General features: G+C 39.8%; 1 protein-coding gene across 1 annotated transcript in view; it reads right to left on the bottom strand.

The window, feature by feature from the left end:
* Nucleotides 1–17,443, bottom strand: part of LOC126405468 (protein Hook homolog 2-like) — a 35,083-nt gene extending 17,640 nt beyond the window's left edge. The window contains exons 1-10 of the mRNA XM_050069218.1: nt 17,203–17,443; nt 14,109–14,191; nt 11,146–11,218; nt 10,951–11,001; nt 10,728–10,860; nt 7,618–7,685; nt 7,248–7,313; nt 7,004–7,084; nt 3,408–3,574; nt 1,824–1,964 (exon numbers count right to left, since the gene is read on the bottom strand). Of these exons, the coding sequence (XP_049925175.1) occupies nt 1,824–1,964; nt 3,408–3,574; nt 7,004–7,084; nt 7,248–7,313; nt 7,618–7,685; nt 10,728–10,860; nt 10,951–11,001; nt 11,146–11,218; nt 14,109–14,191; nt 17,203–17,247 (908 nt within the window). The 5' untranslated portion in view covers nt 17,248–17,443. The remainder of the gene's footprint in view (nt 1–1,823; nt 1,965–3,407; nt 3,575–7,003; nt 7,085–7,247; nt 7,314–7,617; nt 7,686–10,727; nt 10,861–10,950; nt 11,002–11,145; nt 11,219–14,108; nt 14,192–17,202) is intronic.
* Nucleotides 17,444–18,487: the final 1,044 nt, after the last annotated feature.

The following is an 18,487-nucleotide window of genomic DNA, read 5'->3' on the forward strand; positions in this document are numbered from 1 at the left end:
TGACAAGGATAGTCTGTTTGCTTTTCTGATAATGACATCACTGCGTGACTCATAGATGTTCTGACAAGTTTATTCTCTGGTTATTTGTGATGCAGCAGATACGTGCAATTCAAAGATACTGATGCTTCTTCTTTCAAACTAATTTGGATATCTGTATTTGATCCAGTTTTAAGGTACTTGCTGGGGCGGAGTGATTTTGCACACAGTAACGTACAGGTGTAGAGGCAGCTCTGCGTAGGAGTGTGTGTTCAGTTGCATGCCATACTTGCCTTGCTTTTGACAGCATCAAACTCACTATGGCCCACACTCTCTCTCACAGTGGTAAACATTTCTGGTGGCTGGCTGCTAAAAATGCCATGAAAACACTCGGCTTATATGGATTTATTTTTAGAAATTCAGAATTGTATAATTTATAAAACAGCATAGAAGCAATAGTCTGGAAACAAAAACATTTCACCATACTTTCCATATTTATCCAGACCTGGAAATTACTAAAATCAGATTCCATACTTTCCCATACTGTGTAGGAACTCTGGCTTTGGCTACAGAGACAATACTTGTTAAAAGGGATCAATTCATTGCTGGTGTTTGTCTTTTCCCGGGATTTGTTGACTGTAACAAATAGAGCTGCCCCCAATACTTTATGAAACGTTAGTTGACAAGAAAGGTCATTGGTCGGCAAGATTTCATTGGTCGCTTAGTTGCAGAAAATAAACAAAAAAACCCGTGAAACTATCAGGAGTTGCACCTTGTCAAAATAAATCCAAACCTATATGACTGGACCATGTGTGACTTTAATTTGAAAGGACAGACACAGGAAGTGTCCACGCTCAGCAGTCAGACAGGAGTCAGGTTAATTTCCAGGGCTGGTACCTGCGGTTATTCCACAGGCTAGTTAATAACATGTCGGGCAGGAAATCCAAAGTGTGGGATCATTTTGAGAAGGTGAAGGACGAACCCAAGGTGATATGTAAACTCATCTTCATTGGTCGACTACAAACATGACGTATCATCTGAAACATGGAAGTAGCTACATGCCCATTAGCCCACAGCGTCATTAACAGGCGGCTCGCTCAGTGTGTGACGTGCACTTGGAGATAAAATATAGGCCTATATTAATGAAGGTTCATTAGTACGGTTTGTATTTCTCTGTAATGTAGCACAGTGTTAACAATGTTACTGATACTATTCTTTCTCACACCTTCAACTCAAACCACCAAAATATATCATTTAATCATTACAGTCATATTAGAAACATGCAGGAGACTAGTCCACTGATGGACCCTGATGACGACTGTTGGTCGACTAGGAAAACTCTTAGTCAGGGGTGGGCAGCCCTTGTAACAAAAATACAGAGCATCACCAGACTTAAAGAGACAAGAGATACATTGTCAGTCACCATGGAGCTTTCATGACCGGTCTCAATAAAGAACTGGTTGATTCAAGTTAAATAACAGCCCATAAATTGTCTTATTCACAACAATTGCAGAAGATCACCTACTATTATCTCAACAAGAATTGTCAGCCCATGTTTACAATGCATTACATAAATGAAGGGCACTGTTGATTCTGAATGAGCTGCATTAATGTATCGAGTCTTCCCTCATTGAGATTACACAATCCCAAATGCTCTGTTGGAAAGCTACAAAGCAGAAAACACAAACCCTCAGTGTCCATGTGATATGACGCCCACCAAGCGTGACTTTCTGTAGTTTGGCTGAGTACAAACGTAGGTTAGCTCCTGAGAGGGCCTGAACTGTTTTCCACAACAAATTCAACTTTGCTCAGGTGGGATTTTGTAAGAACAACAGCGCTGCTCTCACCTGAGGATGTCCATCTCGTCTTTGAAGGCTTGGGCCTCGTGCGCCAGGCTGGTGAGCTCTTCGTTTCGTTTCTGCAGCTCGGTGACCTCGCACTCCAGTATCTCTCCCCGCACTCGCATGTCATCCCTGCTGTTCTCCAGCCTGAGATACATATGATGGCAGAGCAGTGGTTTGTGTGACTGAGTGAACTGAATGGACTCATTGTCAGATATAAAGTGGAGCAGTATGACTCAGCAACAGCATTTGATTTACATGTATACATAATGTTAACTATTACTGTACTTATGAATGTCGAATTCTTTGAAAATCTCCAGCTACATTTTCTAAAATTTAATGTGCAAATGTCAAAATGATGTAAATGCCTGATGAGTGTTTGCCAGATAGTAACCTGGACTGTCTTCCTCAGCAACTCTGAAGGCCTAGGCACACCAAGTCTGTATGTTTTGTCTAAAATTGGTGCACATTTAAAAATAAATATGTTGTTTTAATCACACTTACAGACTGACGACAAAACTTTTGTACATCGACGATGTTTTTGGAACAGGTTCAAGTTTTGTCAGTTTATTTGAATTGGGCGGTTTGATATAAATATTCGACTAATTGTTCCTCTTTTGTTTGGAAAGTTTAAGATCTTACACAGGGTTCAGCGGTACGTTTAGTGAGCAAGTGATATTCAGGTGATGTAGTTAAAAAGCCAAGTTAGCCCTTTGAGCTAATACGTGCTAATTACGCTAACGACGGATCGGAAATGTGCAACAGCACTGTTTTGCCGACCTTAGGTATCCAACACAGGCCAGAGACTGTATCATATCAAGATGCTGTGAGATGTAAATTCACAACTTTTAAGCAGAAGGCAACGTTATCTCAGAGCCTGATCAGGCAAAGCCTCTCCTCTTCTAGGCAGACTCTCCTGGGTCTGCAGCTGGCTGGAGTGCTCACTCTGAAGCTAAATCTGGGGACCGAAACATCCCCAGAAGTACAATGATTAACCCAAAAAAACCAACAACTGCTCGACTTAAGAATCTCAGTTGACCGTGGGGTCTCCGACTGATAATTCCAAACCTTTGACTTTCACACAACAGCCCTAAACAGTTGTCTGACAAAGGAAGCAGTGAAGAAAACGTGGTGTAATCTGCGAGACACATAAATCCGCAACAAGAGAGAGTACCAGGCTAGACTTGGACAGTGGGCCAGCAAGAGAAAGAAGTGGAATATAGCCTACAGAAGAAATGTCCGTATTGAAATCTTCCACAACATAGAGAAGGTGACGTTACCCTATCCTGAAATGCACAGCAGGAATGACGGTGCTACAGCAGAGTGAAATTTAATAGCCGCACAGTATCATTTTGTAACTCAGGTAAGCAGTGTGTTGAGAGAAGTGACAGATAGGAGGTAACGCAGGTGGAGCAGATGTGTCTTAACATTTTGTCTTGTATTGCATCAGTGTGCAAAGTTTCCGAGCATAACAGCTTTTATCAGATGAAGACTTTTTTATCTGATGAAAAAAAAACATGAAAAATACGGCTTGAGGTGCAAAGGCCTTAACCCTGTGTGTGTGTGTGTGTGTGTGTGTGCTGCTTGTACCTGTAGTTCTCCTCCTGAAGCTGTTCCATCTGACTCTGCAGCAGCAGCAGCTTCTTGCCGGTGATGGCAGTAGAGGAGGCGTCCAGAGAGTCACAGCGGCTTAACTTTTCCTTCAGGGAGCGCGTCTCTGCCTGTAGGGTCGACTTCTCCTCCAGAGCCACCGACAGCTGAGGCAGAAGAGAGAGGAAACAGAGGATATTGTAAAAACAGGCGTAAAGAGCAGGACACTGGGTATGGGACTGCTGACAGAAAGAACACAAAGTGACAAAGCTGTACAAAGAAAGGGAAAGACAAGAAGATGCATCAGAAAAGTCTTTAACGCTTTTCTTTCAAAGGATAACATATCAAGAACACTGACACGAGCGGTTGATATCTCTCTGAAAATAAACATGACAAAGACACAGCACTGGCACGCGACAGATTCAAGGATGAGAAGCACAGATCCACAGCGACAAACTCACCGTTTTTCATGCTTAGAGGACATCGATCACATGCTTTGCTCTCATTTTACATGCTCATTGGCCAAAGCTAGTTAGTCAGCTGGTGTGCGATGGTCTCAGGCAGATGGAACTTTCTCAATAGTGAAGTTGTTAGCATTTACCCTCGGGGTCACAACCAGACTCTCATGATATAAACAGATGAATATGCACAGCTCCATTAATAATACTGGTTATATTGTTAAAGTTCAGGGGGGAGAAGTGTTTTTATTTCAAGCTGATGAAGTTACAAAATGTTTGTGTTTGAGTTACAGTTAGACGAGGTGGCATTCCAGTATTAAAAAAGGGGGAAGCGTTCACTTACCTGCTGGACATCTTTCCAGTTTGAACACAGCAAAACCCTACACTGAACTTTAAGGACAGATTGCATGCTTTAGCACAGGACCAGTAACAGTAAATAGCTTTCAAAACAACACAAATGACTAATCCCTAACGCGTGGGCTAAGTAAGTAAACAAACAGGTGGGCTGAGAGCAGTACAAATTATTGTTGGCTACTGCTCCATCCCAAGGCAATGTGTCAGTTTTATCTCGATGTTATGCAACTATTGACTGGAATTTATCTTTAAAATACACAAAATTAGTCCCCTCGCAGTCGGTGGTGCAAAAACAAGCCATGGGAACACAAACAAAGTCTCAGGCAGGCTAATCAATAAGGGCCAGAGCACAAAAGCTGCAGGCGCACACACATTCAGCAACATGCTGCAACCACAGAACAGATAAACTGGGCCTCAAAAGAAACTGAAAGTCAGGAACATTAAAGGTGAAATAGTTTTATATTACTCCAAAACTACAGAATAGTTTGTCTTTTGAGATAAAACCAACAGCTCTGTTAGACAAATGGAAGATGAAGCAGATCCAAGCACCAGTACGTCATTTGAAAGTTAAGCTCTGAAGATATTTTTGGAATCACAACTTCCTGGTCCGTTACGTGATGCCTTTGGACCCATTGAGACTTTTTCCCGTAGACTCACATTGTGAAAGACGTCTCGTCACAACCCCATGAAATGACTTAGGGTGCTTTCACACCTGCCCTGTTTGGTTTGGTTCAATAAAACTCAGGTTCCTTTGCCCCCAAGTGAGGTTTGTTTGGGCAGGTGTGAACACCAAAACAACCGGACAGAGACCTTCTTGAAGAGGTGGTCTCTGTCCGGTTAGAAATTAACTCTGGTGCTGTTCGTTTGTGGTGAGAACGTGTTCCAACGTGATCCTAACATTAAATGCCACTAGTGAAAAAAACCCCACTTGCCGAGCCTTATTATTGTTGCCAGGCAACCACGGACTCACCTCCTTTTTCTAACCTTCCCGTGTAAACAATCTACCGTTGATCTATTCATTTTCGTTATCTGACAGTAATCAGTGTGTAGTTCCTGACATGTTGAGGCAGAGGGTACTGTCTGTAGCTCTGGTTGAGGGTGAGAGGCTGTCAGCAGATAAACAGAGATCTGTGTGGGTACATGAGACCCTAAAAAAGAGGCTGGATCATGGGGAGTACCACCAGTTGGTCCAGGAGCTTCTCCTCCATGATGGCTGTTTCCAGGCATATTTTAGGATGACTCAGGGGCAGTTTGACAACCTGCTGTCTATCATCAGGCCGTATAGCTCTGGGTATCCAGCAACCACTACCACCAGTTTCTCCTCCATTGTTTACCAACTGTAAACGTGTTGTCGTGAGCACCACAGAAGGCCCGCCTCTCAAATAATTGGCATGTGGCATTTTTCCACTTGGAGTTGAAGTTTATTTAACTGGAGGAGATCAGAGCACTCCGGCAAAAAAAAACGGCAAGCCCCTAGTAGGGTTGTCAAGTCGATGCCAACACACAAAAAATACGTTGGTACCTGTTATTTTTTTTGGTACCATAAGTACAGGATACAACTTTGCCCTCAGCGGGCTGTGTCGATTCCTGTTGGAACTGACGGGGGAAGTATACGCGTGTAAGTCTGTGCGGAGGACGAGCAATGAAGAAGAACACCTGTTCTCCATCGTCTTTGCTAGAAACGATGGCTTCTACAAGTGCTAGAGCTTAGATTGGGCCCAAAAAATCTAGCCGACCCCACCCGAGCCCGTGCATGTTCTGTCCATCCCTTTAACTGTAATTATGAGCCCGAGCCCGGTTTAAACCCGACTTTTTTTAAGGATATGAACTTGGACATTGAAGGCTGACTCTCGTCTTTCTTTCCATGGCAAGCCTTCATCATGTGCCTCTTGAGTGTTGACGTCCCTGTCTTTTTGCTGTCATATACCAGCATCGTTCTGCACTTGGTACACCCAACGAAGCCGACACACACGTTGTCACCATCGATCACTCACATGTGCGCGGCGAGTGGTGCAGTCAAGGGGTATCAAATGAGTATCGAGAATCGTGGAAATTCACTAGCATTGGTATCGACTACTGAAATTCTGGTATCGTGACAAGCCTAGCGCCTAGAGCGCAGAAATGTGAGGCACGTTGCAATGCAAAACCAGCGAGCAAAAGTCTTCATTCTCGTTACAAACAATTACAAAAAGGCGCCCTCAGCTGCTAAAACGCTTTCTGTGTGATCAGGACCTAAGATTTTAACCTGGGAAACATTGGATGGCTCTTACTGTGATGCAATCACAGGAGGTGCCACGTTGTTGTAACAGAGATTAGCTCTGACATCGACTGCTCTTCGAAAATGTGTTTACAAAACAGGAAAAACAGAAATTCTTGGCAGACTTTGGCAGGCGACAGGCTGCACACATCCAACTTCTCAGCAAGGTCACCTACTTATCTTTGCCCTCTTGTTGTGTGGAAAACTACAGCATGAAATCAGATTGCGGTTGCTCAAAGTCTGATGGAGAGAGGCCAATTATTGACTGAATTCTTTGTTAAACCAATGTGAGTTTGTTTGGCTGCACTGTAAACAGATCCAGCAGTTGGTCATGACTGTAATTCTATTTAAGGAGTGTTTGCTGCCCCTAGAATACTCTGTCCCGTTGTATTAAAATGTACTTGATGTCACCACCAGTAACCACAGGTGATGCCAAATCAAACAGGACTAAAATTTCAAGGACTGGAAGTCTATGGCCTCAAGAAACGTTTGCCAAGTAAAACATAAACCCGATTTGGTGTACCAACCTGATGTTCCAGGTCTCGGCAGCGCTGGCTCAGGTCCTCCTTCTCGTCTGCCTCCTCGCTTAGAAAATAATACTTCCTGGACTGCAAACAAAGAACAAGGAGACAGAGGAGATGTTATACCAGTCACAGTAGGAGGGAGAAAACATTAATAAAAGGGTGCGGGAAAACACAAAAGAGGGATGTAACAGATCCTCTGCGTGAAAAACAAGCACACAGAGGGGGAGTGAAAGTGTTGCTGTTTCACCTGGTAGTCAAAGTCCCCGTAGGTCTCTGGGCTTCCTGGTTCTGATGAAGGCTCCTTTGATAAGAGCTGAAACAAAGCAGTCAAAACAAAGTCAGTGTAAAGCTCAAATTTTTGGAAGAATACCTGTTCCTTATTTATTGGGTTTTCTAAATAACTTTGTTTGATAAACCTGCACAGGTTATTTTTTCCAGCTGTATGTGTGCCAGTGAAACACTAAACAAAGTCTTGAAATATCTCAGAGTAAGGTTTCTGGGACTCTGTTCAGTCTTTCGCTTATCCGGATTTCTTTGATTGTGAATTAACCATGACTAAGAGCCGGGATTAATGCAAAGTAGAGAGAACCAAGAGGATAAGCGAGAGGCTCACTCACCTCCTGAATGGCTGTCATCACAACATGCTGGACAGATTCCTCAAGTGTCATTATCTGCTGGATTTGCTCTGTGTTTAGGAGAAGACAACAGAGAGCTGTGAAGGTGCAGCCAAATACAGATTAACACAAATACTCTACTAAACACCAAACAAGCATCCATCTGCAGAGAGCCAGTGCACATCGAGCTCATGTTTAAATAACAAATGATCAGTTTTCTCCCTGAGTTGTAACTTGCAAAATTGTCTTGTGGGGAGAAAAGCATGTGTCAGTGTAAGTTATGATGATCACGACTGACATAAACCAAGAACCATGTGATTTGACTTTGAGTTAATCCTGTGTGTTATTTTCACAGATGGCTGCATCTACGGGGTTTTCATTTTTCCCCTTTTACAGCTCACACTTTACTGGGGATGATGTACCCAAATCTGAATACATTAATTGGGAAAGCACAAATGATGCATTGGAAATTTATTCTAAGAGACATCGCTCATTTTTATTTGTGAAAAAAAAAAAAAAGATGTTTGTGCCTTTTATTTCTTTAAATCGATTCATATCACTGTAGAAGGCCATGGGACTTTCACTACTTGGTCATTTCATTTACTACATCATTGAAAAGTGATTGCTATATTTTAGAGGTGCAACTATTAAATATTTTCATTGTCAATTAATTTATCTATTATTTTCTCAATTAACCGATTAGTTGTTTGATCTATAAATTGTCAAACAATGGTGAAAAATGTTGATCCAAAGACCAAAATGACGTCCTCAAATATCTTGTTTTGTCCACAACTCAAAGACATTCAGTTTTCTGTCATAGAGGAGTGAAGAAACCAGAAAATATTCACATTTCAGAGGCTTGAATCAGAGAATTTTGACCTTTTTTCCCTTAAAAAGCTATTCAAATGCATTAATCAATCATCAAATTAATTGGTGATTAAATGAATAGCTGACAATTTATAGATTATATTCTGATCGCTCGAACCAAGACAGCGCACAGCAGGCTGAGAGCGTATTAGGGAGGAGGAGGTGTCATTTGCAAGAGTAGGGATACAAAAGCCTGGTGCGGCAGCTGGATTTATTTCAAACTCAAATTCTACATCAAAATGAACGATAGAACCTGTAGTTTTTAGCTGCATGTGTTAATTTCCTTTAAATTTAGAAAACTCAGTTGTGATGCCGAAAGAAAATAAAATCGATTCAGTCGGTGTTCCTCCATTAAAGGGAAATTTTGGTTTATTTCAACCTGTCTCCTATCGTCCTAAATTTGTTTCAAGTGACTAGTGACATAAAAATAATAGTTAGCATGTTAGCCGTTAGCCTAGATACAGCCGGGGCGCATAGTAGCGTCAGACCTGTTAAAACGTAAGTGAACGGGCAACCTTCAAGTGCAAAGTTAGTCCACTAAACAAGCTTTTTTTCCACAAAGACCGCCTCATATCGTTAGGATAAATGTCAGAGAACATATAGAAAACGACATGTAAACGTGTTGTCTTACCTTACCGGTGTGCTGCCATGTTTGTTTACCATCTAGCTCTGCTTTCCAAAGCGCAGCCGAAATATATCTCGCGAGAACAAGCAGCGATCTCATACCGTGCCTACAGGTCTGACGCTACTATGCGCCCCGGCTGTATCTAGGCTAACGGTTAACATGCTAACTATTATTTTTTATGTCACTAGTCACTTGAAACAAATTTAGGATGATAGGAGACATGTTGAAATAAACCAAAATTTCCCTTTAAAGATGTATCCTGCTAAATGCATTAGCTACAGGTTTAATGGAATATTGACGTAGCGTCCACTAACAACCTACCAAGTATTTTATAGGTATTTAAACAGATGGATAAAGAAGAGCTGGGAAATAAATGTGACATTATGAAATAAAAGTCCCCCAAAATAAATCAAACTAGTCCTTTAAAAAACATTCCTTAAAAAAATATTTATTTAATTAACTATATTGACTTATTAATACATTCATATTTACATTTTTTTATGCATTTATTTCCTCATTAATTTATCTCGTCATTTATTTCATAGGCATACAGACAATACATAAAACTTAGTTTAGTTAAAAATGAAAAATAATGAGTGTGAGTGATATGAAAAGTACAGTATGAGGATATGGGAATATATTTCATTATTATTTTTATGCCATTATCAAATCACGTCAATTTTTTTTAGGGCACAATAATAAAATGTAGTTTAGAAAATGCAGCATTTGCTCAGTTAATGTGACTGAACATAAACCACACCCACTTCTGGTCTTCTATCTACATTATTGAAAAGTGATCATTATATTCTAGAGCTGCAAATATTGATTATTTACACTGTTGATTAATCTGTCTGTTATTTTCTTGATTAATTGATTAGTTGTTTGGTCTAAATATTGTCAAAAAATGTCGATCAGTGTTTCCCAGAGCCAAAGATGACGTTCTCAAATGTCTTGTTTTGTCCACAACCCCAAGGATATTCAGTTTCCTGTCTTCGAGTAGTAAAGAAACCAGAAAATTTTCATATTTTAAAAGCTGAAAGCAGAGCCTTTTGCTTGCTCTTAATTACTCAAACTGATCAAATGAGTTGGCAATTAATTTAATAGGAGACAACTAATTGATTAATTGTTGCAGCTTTACTATGTTCTGATCGCCCCCACAAAATCAGTGCTCAGTGAGCTGAGAGCGCATTAGAAGGAGGAGGTGGCGTGTAGTGTAGTAGATAAAAAAGCTTTGTGGCGGCTGTATTTCCCCCGATCCCCTAAAAATTATACATTAAAATGAAGTTTAGAAAGTGTAGTTTCAGCAGCATGTATTAATTTCTTTCATTAAAAAAGTCGAATATTGAAAATAGAAAAAATATTTTACCTCGTATTTTGGTCAAGAGAGAAAGCGATACAAAAAGTACAGTATGAAGATGCAGAATTTCTTTTCATAATTAATTATATGCCATTATTAAATCAATTTGATACTTGGAAGGTACAACAACTGCACTGGTTAAAAAATATAACATTTGCCTGATTTAACTTGACTTCCTGTATAAAACAGAACCTCTTCCTGTCTTCTATCTAAATATAGATACAGAGAGAGATAATGACGTCTCTGTGCACCTCAACACTTTACCTTGTTTCTTCTCACAGCTGACAGCACAGCCCAATACGAGCTGCACCAGCTTGCCCAGTTCAGTGACGTCTCCCATCTCTCCTATGAGGTTCACGTCTGGCAAGTGCTCATCTGACACCTGGTGACCGAGCACCTGTTCATACGAGTAAGGCGAGACATTAGAGCTGAGCCTTGAGTGGATTTAAATGCTTCTAAAAGTTAGTAAAAAATAATGTCCTCTTACATCGTGATAATATTCCAGCATGCTCTTCAGAATCTTTTTCAAGTTGCTGACCTGAAAGATAAAAACAGATCAAGGTCACAATCTTGATCTTTATTTTAATCAGGGAAAATAAGTTTAAAAAACAGACATCAGACATCTTGGTCATTCTAGGCTGCCGTAGGCTCTTCTGTCACATCCTACTGTTTCACAAATTACCTTGAGGCGCCAGTTGGCCCCGCTCTCCTCCTTGATTCTGCCGAGCCATGTCTCATTAAACCAAGAGGGGTCTCTGTTAATGAGGGGACAAGAGAACTCCAGTGAGGACAAGGACGACACATCTGTGGGCATCATGATTGACAGAGGGCCACAGGGAGATGAGGCCCTGTGTTTCTGTTCTGCTAAGCTCTGTAACATTTCAGTACAACAGTCTCGTGACTCGTGGGAATAATATTCTTGTTGTGAGATAACTCAAGAAGCAGTCAAGCTTTGGGTTCTAAGTTTAAGTCCCCCTCCAGGCACGTTTTAAAGTATATGAAAATACTAATGCTAATATTTGGGTTAACACTGTTTTCCTAACTCCAAAACAAACTGCAAAGAGGCTCCGTGGGGTGTCCAGGCTGAGCCTGGACACCCCACGGAGGAAATTCCGCATGGTAATGAGTATCGGTGTTAGGCGTGAACTGAATTTATGTGTAACGCTCTCTGCTTTTCATCAACTCTTTCATCGTAACAGAATATAGCAACTTCCACCACTGCTCATTTTAGAAAGGACACAAGAATACATAAGGGTAAAATGGAGAATGGATTATAGATGTTTGTTTCTGGCTGCCAGCGAAACTTTGCACGCCAACGTTAGAGCCCTCGTTTCCTACTCGTTTAGAGCAGACAGGAACCATTGTAAACGTACATTATATAGCCCAAAGCCTTTCACAATTTCCATATCATGGTCTTTTTCATAAAAATTCAGGACTGTCTGCCTTAAAACCCAAAAGGAAAACTTCTCCAAACAAACATGTAAAATATGTTTAACAGAAGTATCTAAATCAGCTCAGTAACAACTGTCAAAGTTCATAGACAAAACAGTTTTTTTTAGCTTGTCGCTCACTATTAGCCTAAGCATGTTTACACTGCATAAATTAGCCGAACATTGTTGAAACAGAGCAGCTAATGTTGCTGTAGTGAGAAGTTAGCAGAGTGAGACGCCCTCCAGGCAGGTAACGTTAGGCTGTGTTTTAGCTTTAACAGCATTGTTTATGTACGGCATGCGTTTGTCTGTTGACCCCCTTTGTTTTTCTCCAAAATTCAAAATACTTCCACGCTCCCGATTTATTCCTGAGTCAATAATGTTATCCTCATCATCTTTCTCTCAGCTGCTCGCCATCTGCCTGCCACTGTTTGACAGCAACACAGGTTTTCAAAATAAAGCGTAGCCAGAAGACCACGATATAGATCGATGTTTTCACTCATCGATGACTTTGTATCGCTGATCATTGAATCGATATATCGATCCAGATCGATGGATCATTACACCCCTATATGACAATAAATTATTCAACATCATGTAAGTAATTTACTTCACTCACTCCTCGAGTGTCCAGCTGCGATTTCAGCGTAAACATCAAGCTTCTAAGCAACTGGAGATTAAACGTGTTATTCTATGTAGATCTAGTCTCGCTCACCAGACCTTTCTCAAGAAAAGCAAGGTCTGGCTGCAGCGACTCTCACTGTGAGATTGGAGGAAAAAACGCCCCGGCTTTTTTTATTTCTTTCAACCAATCACAATCGTTCTTGGCAATGCCACAGCAACGGTGCGCTTGCAATATTGCCGGGGGGAAACAGGTTTTGGTTTAACATGCCCACAAAAATATCGCCTACCGGACACGAACCATGGCAGAAAAATGGCTACATCCCTGCAAGATCAAACACCGCAAAAGTTAGTAAAGGACGTGTTGAAAACTGCAACCGGAGGTGGTAGGGCGGGACTTCAGCGGGTGGCTCGTTCCACCCAATGAGAGGCTGATCTATGCAGCAAACTTCCGAACACTCAGACTAATGTAGATCACAAACCCTTGACTATTAAAACAACTCACTGAAATCAGTAGAGAAATATAAAATATAGTGCTTTTTAACCACAAAAATTTATGTTTAAAGGCAAGTCTTGCCCCCTCCAATATGGCAGCGACACTGACGTATCACAGCAACAGGCTGATGCGGACAATGCGGCATCTACGTATATATGGCTATAGGTTGATTGGTAAAAGAGTGTTGTGCATCAAGATGGCTAGCGTTAGCATTAGAGGAAACAGCAGAGAGATTTAGCCATACATGTCTGAGCCTCAGTCAAACCCAGACTCAGATAAAGAGTCTATTGTGCACTAAAATCGGCCACTAGCAGTCATATTAGAATGGTTTGATAGCTTGTTAGCTTGTAGGCTAGCTGGTCATGCCTGACACAGCGTTAGACAAAAATATCTGTTGTGATGGAGTTTTTGGTAGATAGTGGAAGGAAGCTGCAGGGTTTGCTTTGCACCAAAAAAGTGCACACTCTTGCTAGTTTTGTGTCAAAGTGTGTTTCTCCTTCAGTATGCTTTTTCCATATTAAACAGCGACTGGCTTTCATGTTAGTGACGTAACTAATCTAGCTTTCCTGGCATGCGTTTAAATCTCAGATTTTAGCAAAGTGAACAGACACCTCTCTCGAGACAAACTTTGCAAAGAGACAAGTCATTATAGCCAAGCTCAGACATTTCAGAGGACATACACAGACGAAAAACACATTTTTGCGTGGAGAGGAACTTCAAAGTGACATTAAACTAAAGATTTGATTGACAAACTGTTACGTTGTCCATTTGTCTGTGTGAGTATGAACACAAATGTCCCACCACAAGCTCCAAAAGGTCACCATGCCCGGACAGATAAAATGAAACCTATGTCTTCAATAAAGCTGACCTCACAAATCCAGACTGTCTTTAAATGGTTTACATTTTGCATAGATAGTGGCCGTGTGCAAGTCAAAGGGCAATTCACTGCAAACCACACAGATAAGCAAATCTCAGTGAGCAGGCTCTGAATGAATTTCTACCGGCTCTTTCCTCTGGGTTCATGCTGTGCACTTAGATAATCAAGACAACAAAACAACTATAAATAAATACTGGAGCTTCTTATATATGTGCTCTTACATTCTGTGCAGCACGTGTGCGATGGCCACTCCGCTTGTTAGGTCCTGCTTGCTGTTGCATGACGGCACCTGAAATGTCTGCAACTGAGAATGAAGACATTGAGAATTAATGTTAATAAATTAAGAAATGGACAAAATTATACATTTGATGCACAGACATACTTTATTTAACTTTTACCCAAAGCTAAAACAGACTCAAACATTTTGATGAATGTGAGTAACCTGTGATGTGTGTTAAAAAACAAAAAACTCCACAAGCATGAACTCCTTTAGGCTGTTGTTGTAAATAATTATAGTTAATTTATTTATTTATTCATTTTTTCTGGCAAGGAGCCTGCTATTGATTAGGAACAGCTTTAATGTTACTAATTTGGCATAGTTTTGTTTATTTTGGCGATTGTCCAACTTATACAACTCAAATACACACAAGAAAAATATAATAACAATAATAATTCATGACTTTTGAAGTAGTGTCCCACCAAAAGGTGAAGACTGAAGCCTTAGCTTATTGCACCTGCCCTTTTTACAAGAATTTGTTGTACTGTTCTCTTTAAGACGTATACAATTAAAATGAAAGAAATAAGCAAAACAAAATATATGTATATTATACATATAAATATATATGCCCAAAGTCCCAAACAAATACTCATATACACACAAAAGCATTCATAACTCAGTTTTATATTTATCAATCATCTCATAATGTTTCAGACATTTATAATTCCTTTCAAAACTATCCCACAAATGAACTGATTTGACTGTTATACATCTTTATTTTACATGAAGGACACACGATAATATCAGTCATCGGTATCAGCCAGTATCGGCTTTAACGTGAAATATCAGAGATGGCCGACATGCTTTTTCTTATTTTGGACAATGAATGAACATTACATACACTGAAAAGCATTGTATTTCACATGTTCATCTGCTGGTGGGTCGCCACAATAAGACGCATAATATGATGTTAATTTCACGACAGAAGAGACTTGATGATCACTAAAATTATGTAGGGAAAAAATGGATATATTGATATCGGTTATCGGCCAAATAAGATGTCAAATAAGGGTCTGTCTTTGTTTGTGGTGCAGGGACATTTAATTGGTGACTGTTTTCTGCTAGTATGCTAATCATATTTACATGTTTTCCAAAGGAGACTACAAGAAAAGGTGACCTATATGGTATGAGTCATACACTGTAATGAACTTAATGCATGGTAAAAATATAGTTTTTCCTGGGAACTATTAATTTTAATGCAAATGTGAATGTGTATTATGTAAATACTGGGTCTAATATTTCAATAAAGGAGCATCATCACATCATCGGAGCAAAATTTAGCCCAAAAATGGCGGTTACTCGCCAAATGAAATCATGAAAAAGCATATATCTTAATAACTATCACCAGGAGCTGTCTTGTTTGTCTGTGTCAATGTTTTAGTCTAGGGCTGTTATTTTGTTAAGTGAAAATTGCTAATTCTTTTGTACACTGTCACAAATGTACAGTTGTGGAAGATGGGAAGAATAGCTGCCACAATGCAGTAGCTAATGGGTATCCTAATTAACTAAACTAATATATCGGCATAATGGATGTCAACAAAAATCCAATATCATGCATCCGTATTTTGCATTTGTTCTAATCTTTGTTTTTGCAAACATACAAGTTCCTTTTAGTTCATTGTGACTCACTTTAATTTGAAACAACTTCTGGGCACAGTCTGGAAGCATCTTTTTTTACAGATTTTAAGTCCACCAAATCTCTAAGTTTGGAGCATGTGAGTTAATTAATAATTTGCTGACTGGTTCTTGATAATCAGCTCTATTTATGACTCTTAGGGCTCTCTTCTGGAACATTAAAATTGGATTTGTAATTGTTTTGGGATTAAACGGGACTTAGTACCTACAGTAAATAAAGCATTATAGTGGTCTGAACATTACAGAACTGTCAAATAATGCAGAACAAAAAACAGGAATTTTGTCTAAACCCACCCAGTCTTTCTTTACACTACTTAAATGACAGATGCTAGGCAGTTGTAGGGGGTTGCAGCCATACAGGCTGGTAAGATTAGTTGTCTTAGTTCAATGCTACACTTGCCTCTGTGTGGAAAAGCCATCACAATAAGAGCCATAAGAGTACTTTTAAGAGTATGCATGTATAATATGATGTTTATTCCAATACAGAGACTTGATGATGAATAAAATATTTCGGCATATTGGATATCTATGTATGCAAACATACAATTTCCTCGGTTTAATTTGGAAAAACTTGTGGAAACAGTCTGGAAGCATCTTATTTTCTTACTTTACACATTAATTGTGCAGTTTTTAGGTCCACCAAATCTTTAAATTGGGAATATGTGAGTTTATAAATAATTTGCTGGTTAGTTCTTGATAATCAGCTCTATTAATGACTCTTATATCTCTCTTCTGGAGCATTAAAATTGGATTTGTAATTGTTTGGGGATTAAAGGGGACTTAGTACCTGCAGTAAATCAACATTATAGTGGTCTGAATGTTACAAAACTGTCAGGGATTTTGTCTAAACCCACCCAGTCTTTCTTTACACTACTTAAATGTCAGATGCTAGGCAGTTGTAGGGGGTTGCAGCCATACTTAGAAAGCTGTTAATATTAGTGGGTGTCTCAGTTTAGTGCTACACTTGCCTGTGTGTGGAGCAGAGCCAAACAGGTGGATTTCCCTGGTCTAAATAAGTTACCATGTTGGATAACCTGATATAAGTCTCTCAGCTTACACTAAGTTATTTGAGTTTGTTTAGTGGACTCTGCTGACACGGCTATCAGCCTGTAACTGATAACAAGCTCACACAGTCCACCAGGAGCAAACTTCCAAGGTGTTTACCTAGCTAGTTAGCTTGGCTAGCTAGCGACAGTTAGCTTCAGACACAACTTTTGTAGCTAACAACTGCTAACTTAATATATTTACTTACCGAGTGATTAAAGCAGCTAGTTATCGACTAACCGAGGACTTCACGTACAAAACTAACGCTGCCTCCTCTGTTATATCGCCTGCTAACACCTGCTGTCACCTGCTAGCCGGCGGTTAGCCTCGCTAGGACACCTCGCTAACATCAAACTTACCCAGGTTAACAGAGAATCACACAGCTCTGCTTTGTCCAGACTCATGGTGCCGTGTGCGCTGAAACACACACACAGCAGCTAACACACACACTCAGGAGGTGGATTTGGCTCCTCGGACTTTCTTTCTCCCCCGAAGTTTGTTACTCAGTCACTCCTTTCACTTTCCACGTCAATCATTGTCCAGCCACGGCCTCCTGCTGCTCCTGCTGCTGCTCCTGCCCCCTTCGCGTTTCAGCCTCCTGTTATCCAAGCGAGCTTCCGTATTAAGAGCGTTCCCATGGAGACGGATTATGTTGCGGGTCAGCTTGTCTGGTCATGGTAAATAATAATGGTGATGATGATAATACCCTGCTGTCTTTTTAAGCTCTTATAATCGTGTTAGCTTCAATGCTAAGAAAGAATTTCATGAATTTCACTTATGCATTTGTATTTACAGGGAAACACCACTTAAGGTAAGTTAAGTATTAAGTTAAGAATTATTTTCATACTCTAGAAAAGTTCAGTCAATATGTATTAATATTTATTTTTATTTTTTGAGCATTGATTGCCTGATTTTATTAGGAGCTAAAAAAATTTTTAATTTTATTTTCTTTTTTGTAACATTCTCTATTTAACCACTTGAAACCAGAGTGGCTTCATCTCTGTCAAAAAATATGGGAAGAAGTAAATGTGCAAAGAAGAAATGAATCAAAACAATTGCAAGAAATTAGTAAAAAAAGATAAAATTATAATCAGGAAAATTTATTAAAAAAAAAAATCATAATAATTCAGATTCAGAATCAGAAATACTTTATTGGTGATTCATTACAGTCGCTCCGATATAAAGAATAGAGTATGAGATTGAAGTATGTAAATATTAAGCAATAAAATAAATAAAATAAAATAGAAATAAAAATGTACATTAAAATAAAAAATAGAATGTGTATTATGCTACAGTGTTTAAATTAGTACTGAAGATATAAAAATATTGAAAATAAAACATACACTTTATTATGTACACCTGTTCAACTGCTCGTTAACACAAATCAGCCAATCACGTGGCAGCAACTCAACACATTTAGTCATGTAGACACGGTGAAGACGAGCTGCTGAAGTTCAAACGGAGCATCAGCACAACCACGAGCTGCTGAAGTTCAAACGGAGCATCAGCACAACCATCTCTAGGGTTTACAGAGGATGGTCCCTAGAGAATGGTCCCAAAAAGAGAAAATATCCAGTGAGCCAAAATGCCTTGTTGATGCCAGAGGTCAGAGGAGAATGGCCAGACTGGTTCAAGATGATAGAA

This window comes from Epinephelus moara, chromosome 18, assembly GCF_006386435.1.
Source record: "Epinephelus moara isolate mb chromosome 18, YSFRI_EMoa_1.0, whole genome shotgun sequence".
NCBI lineage: Eukaryota > Metazoa > Chordata > Actinopteri > Perciformes > Serranidae > Epinephelus > Epinephelus moara.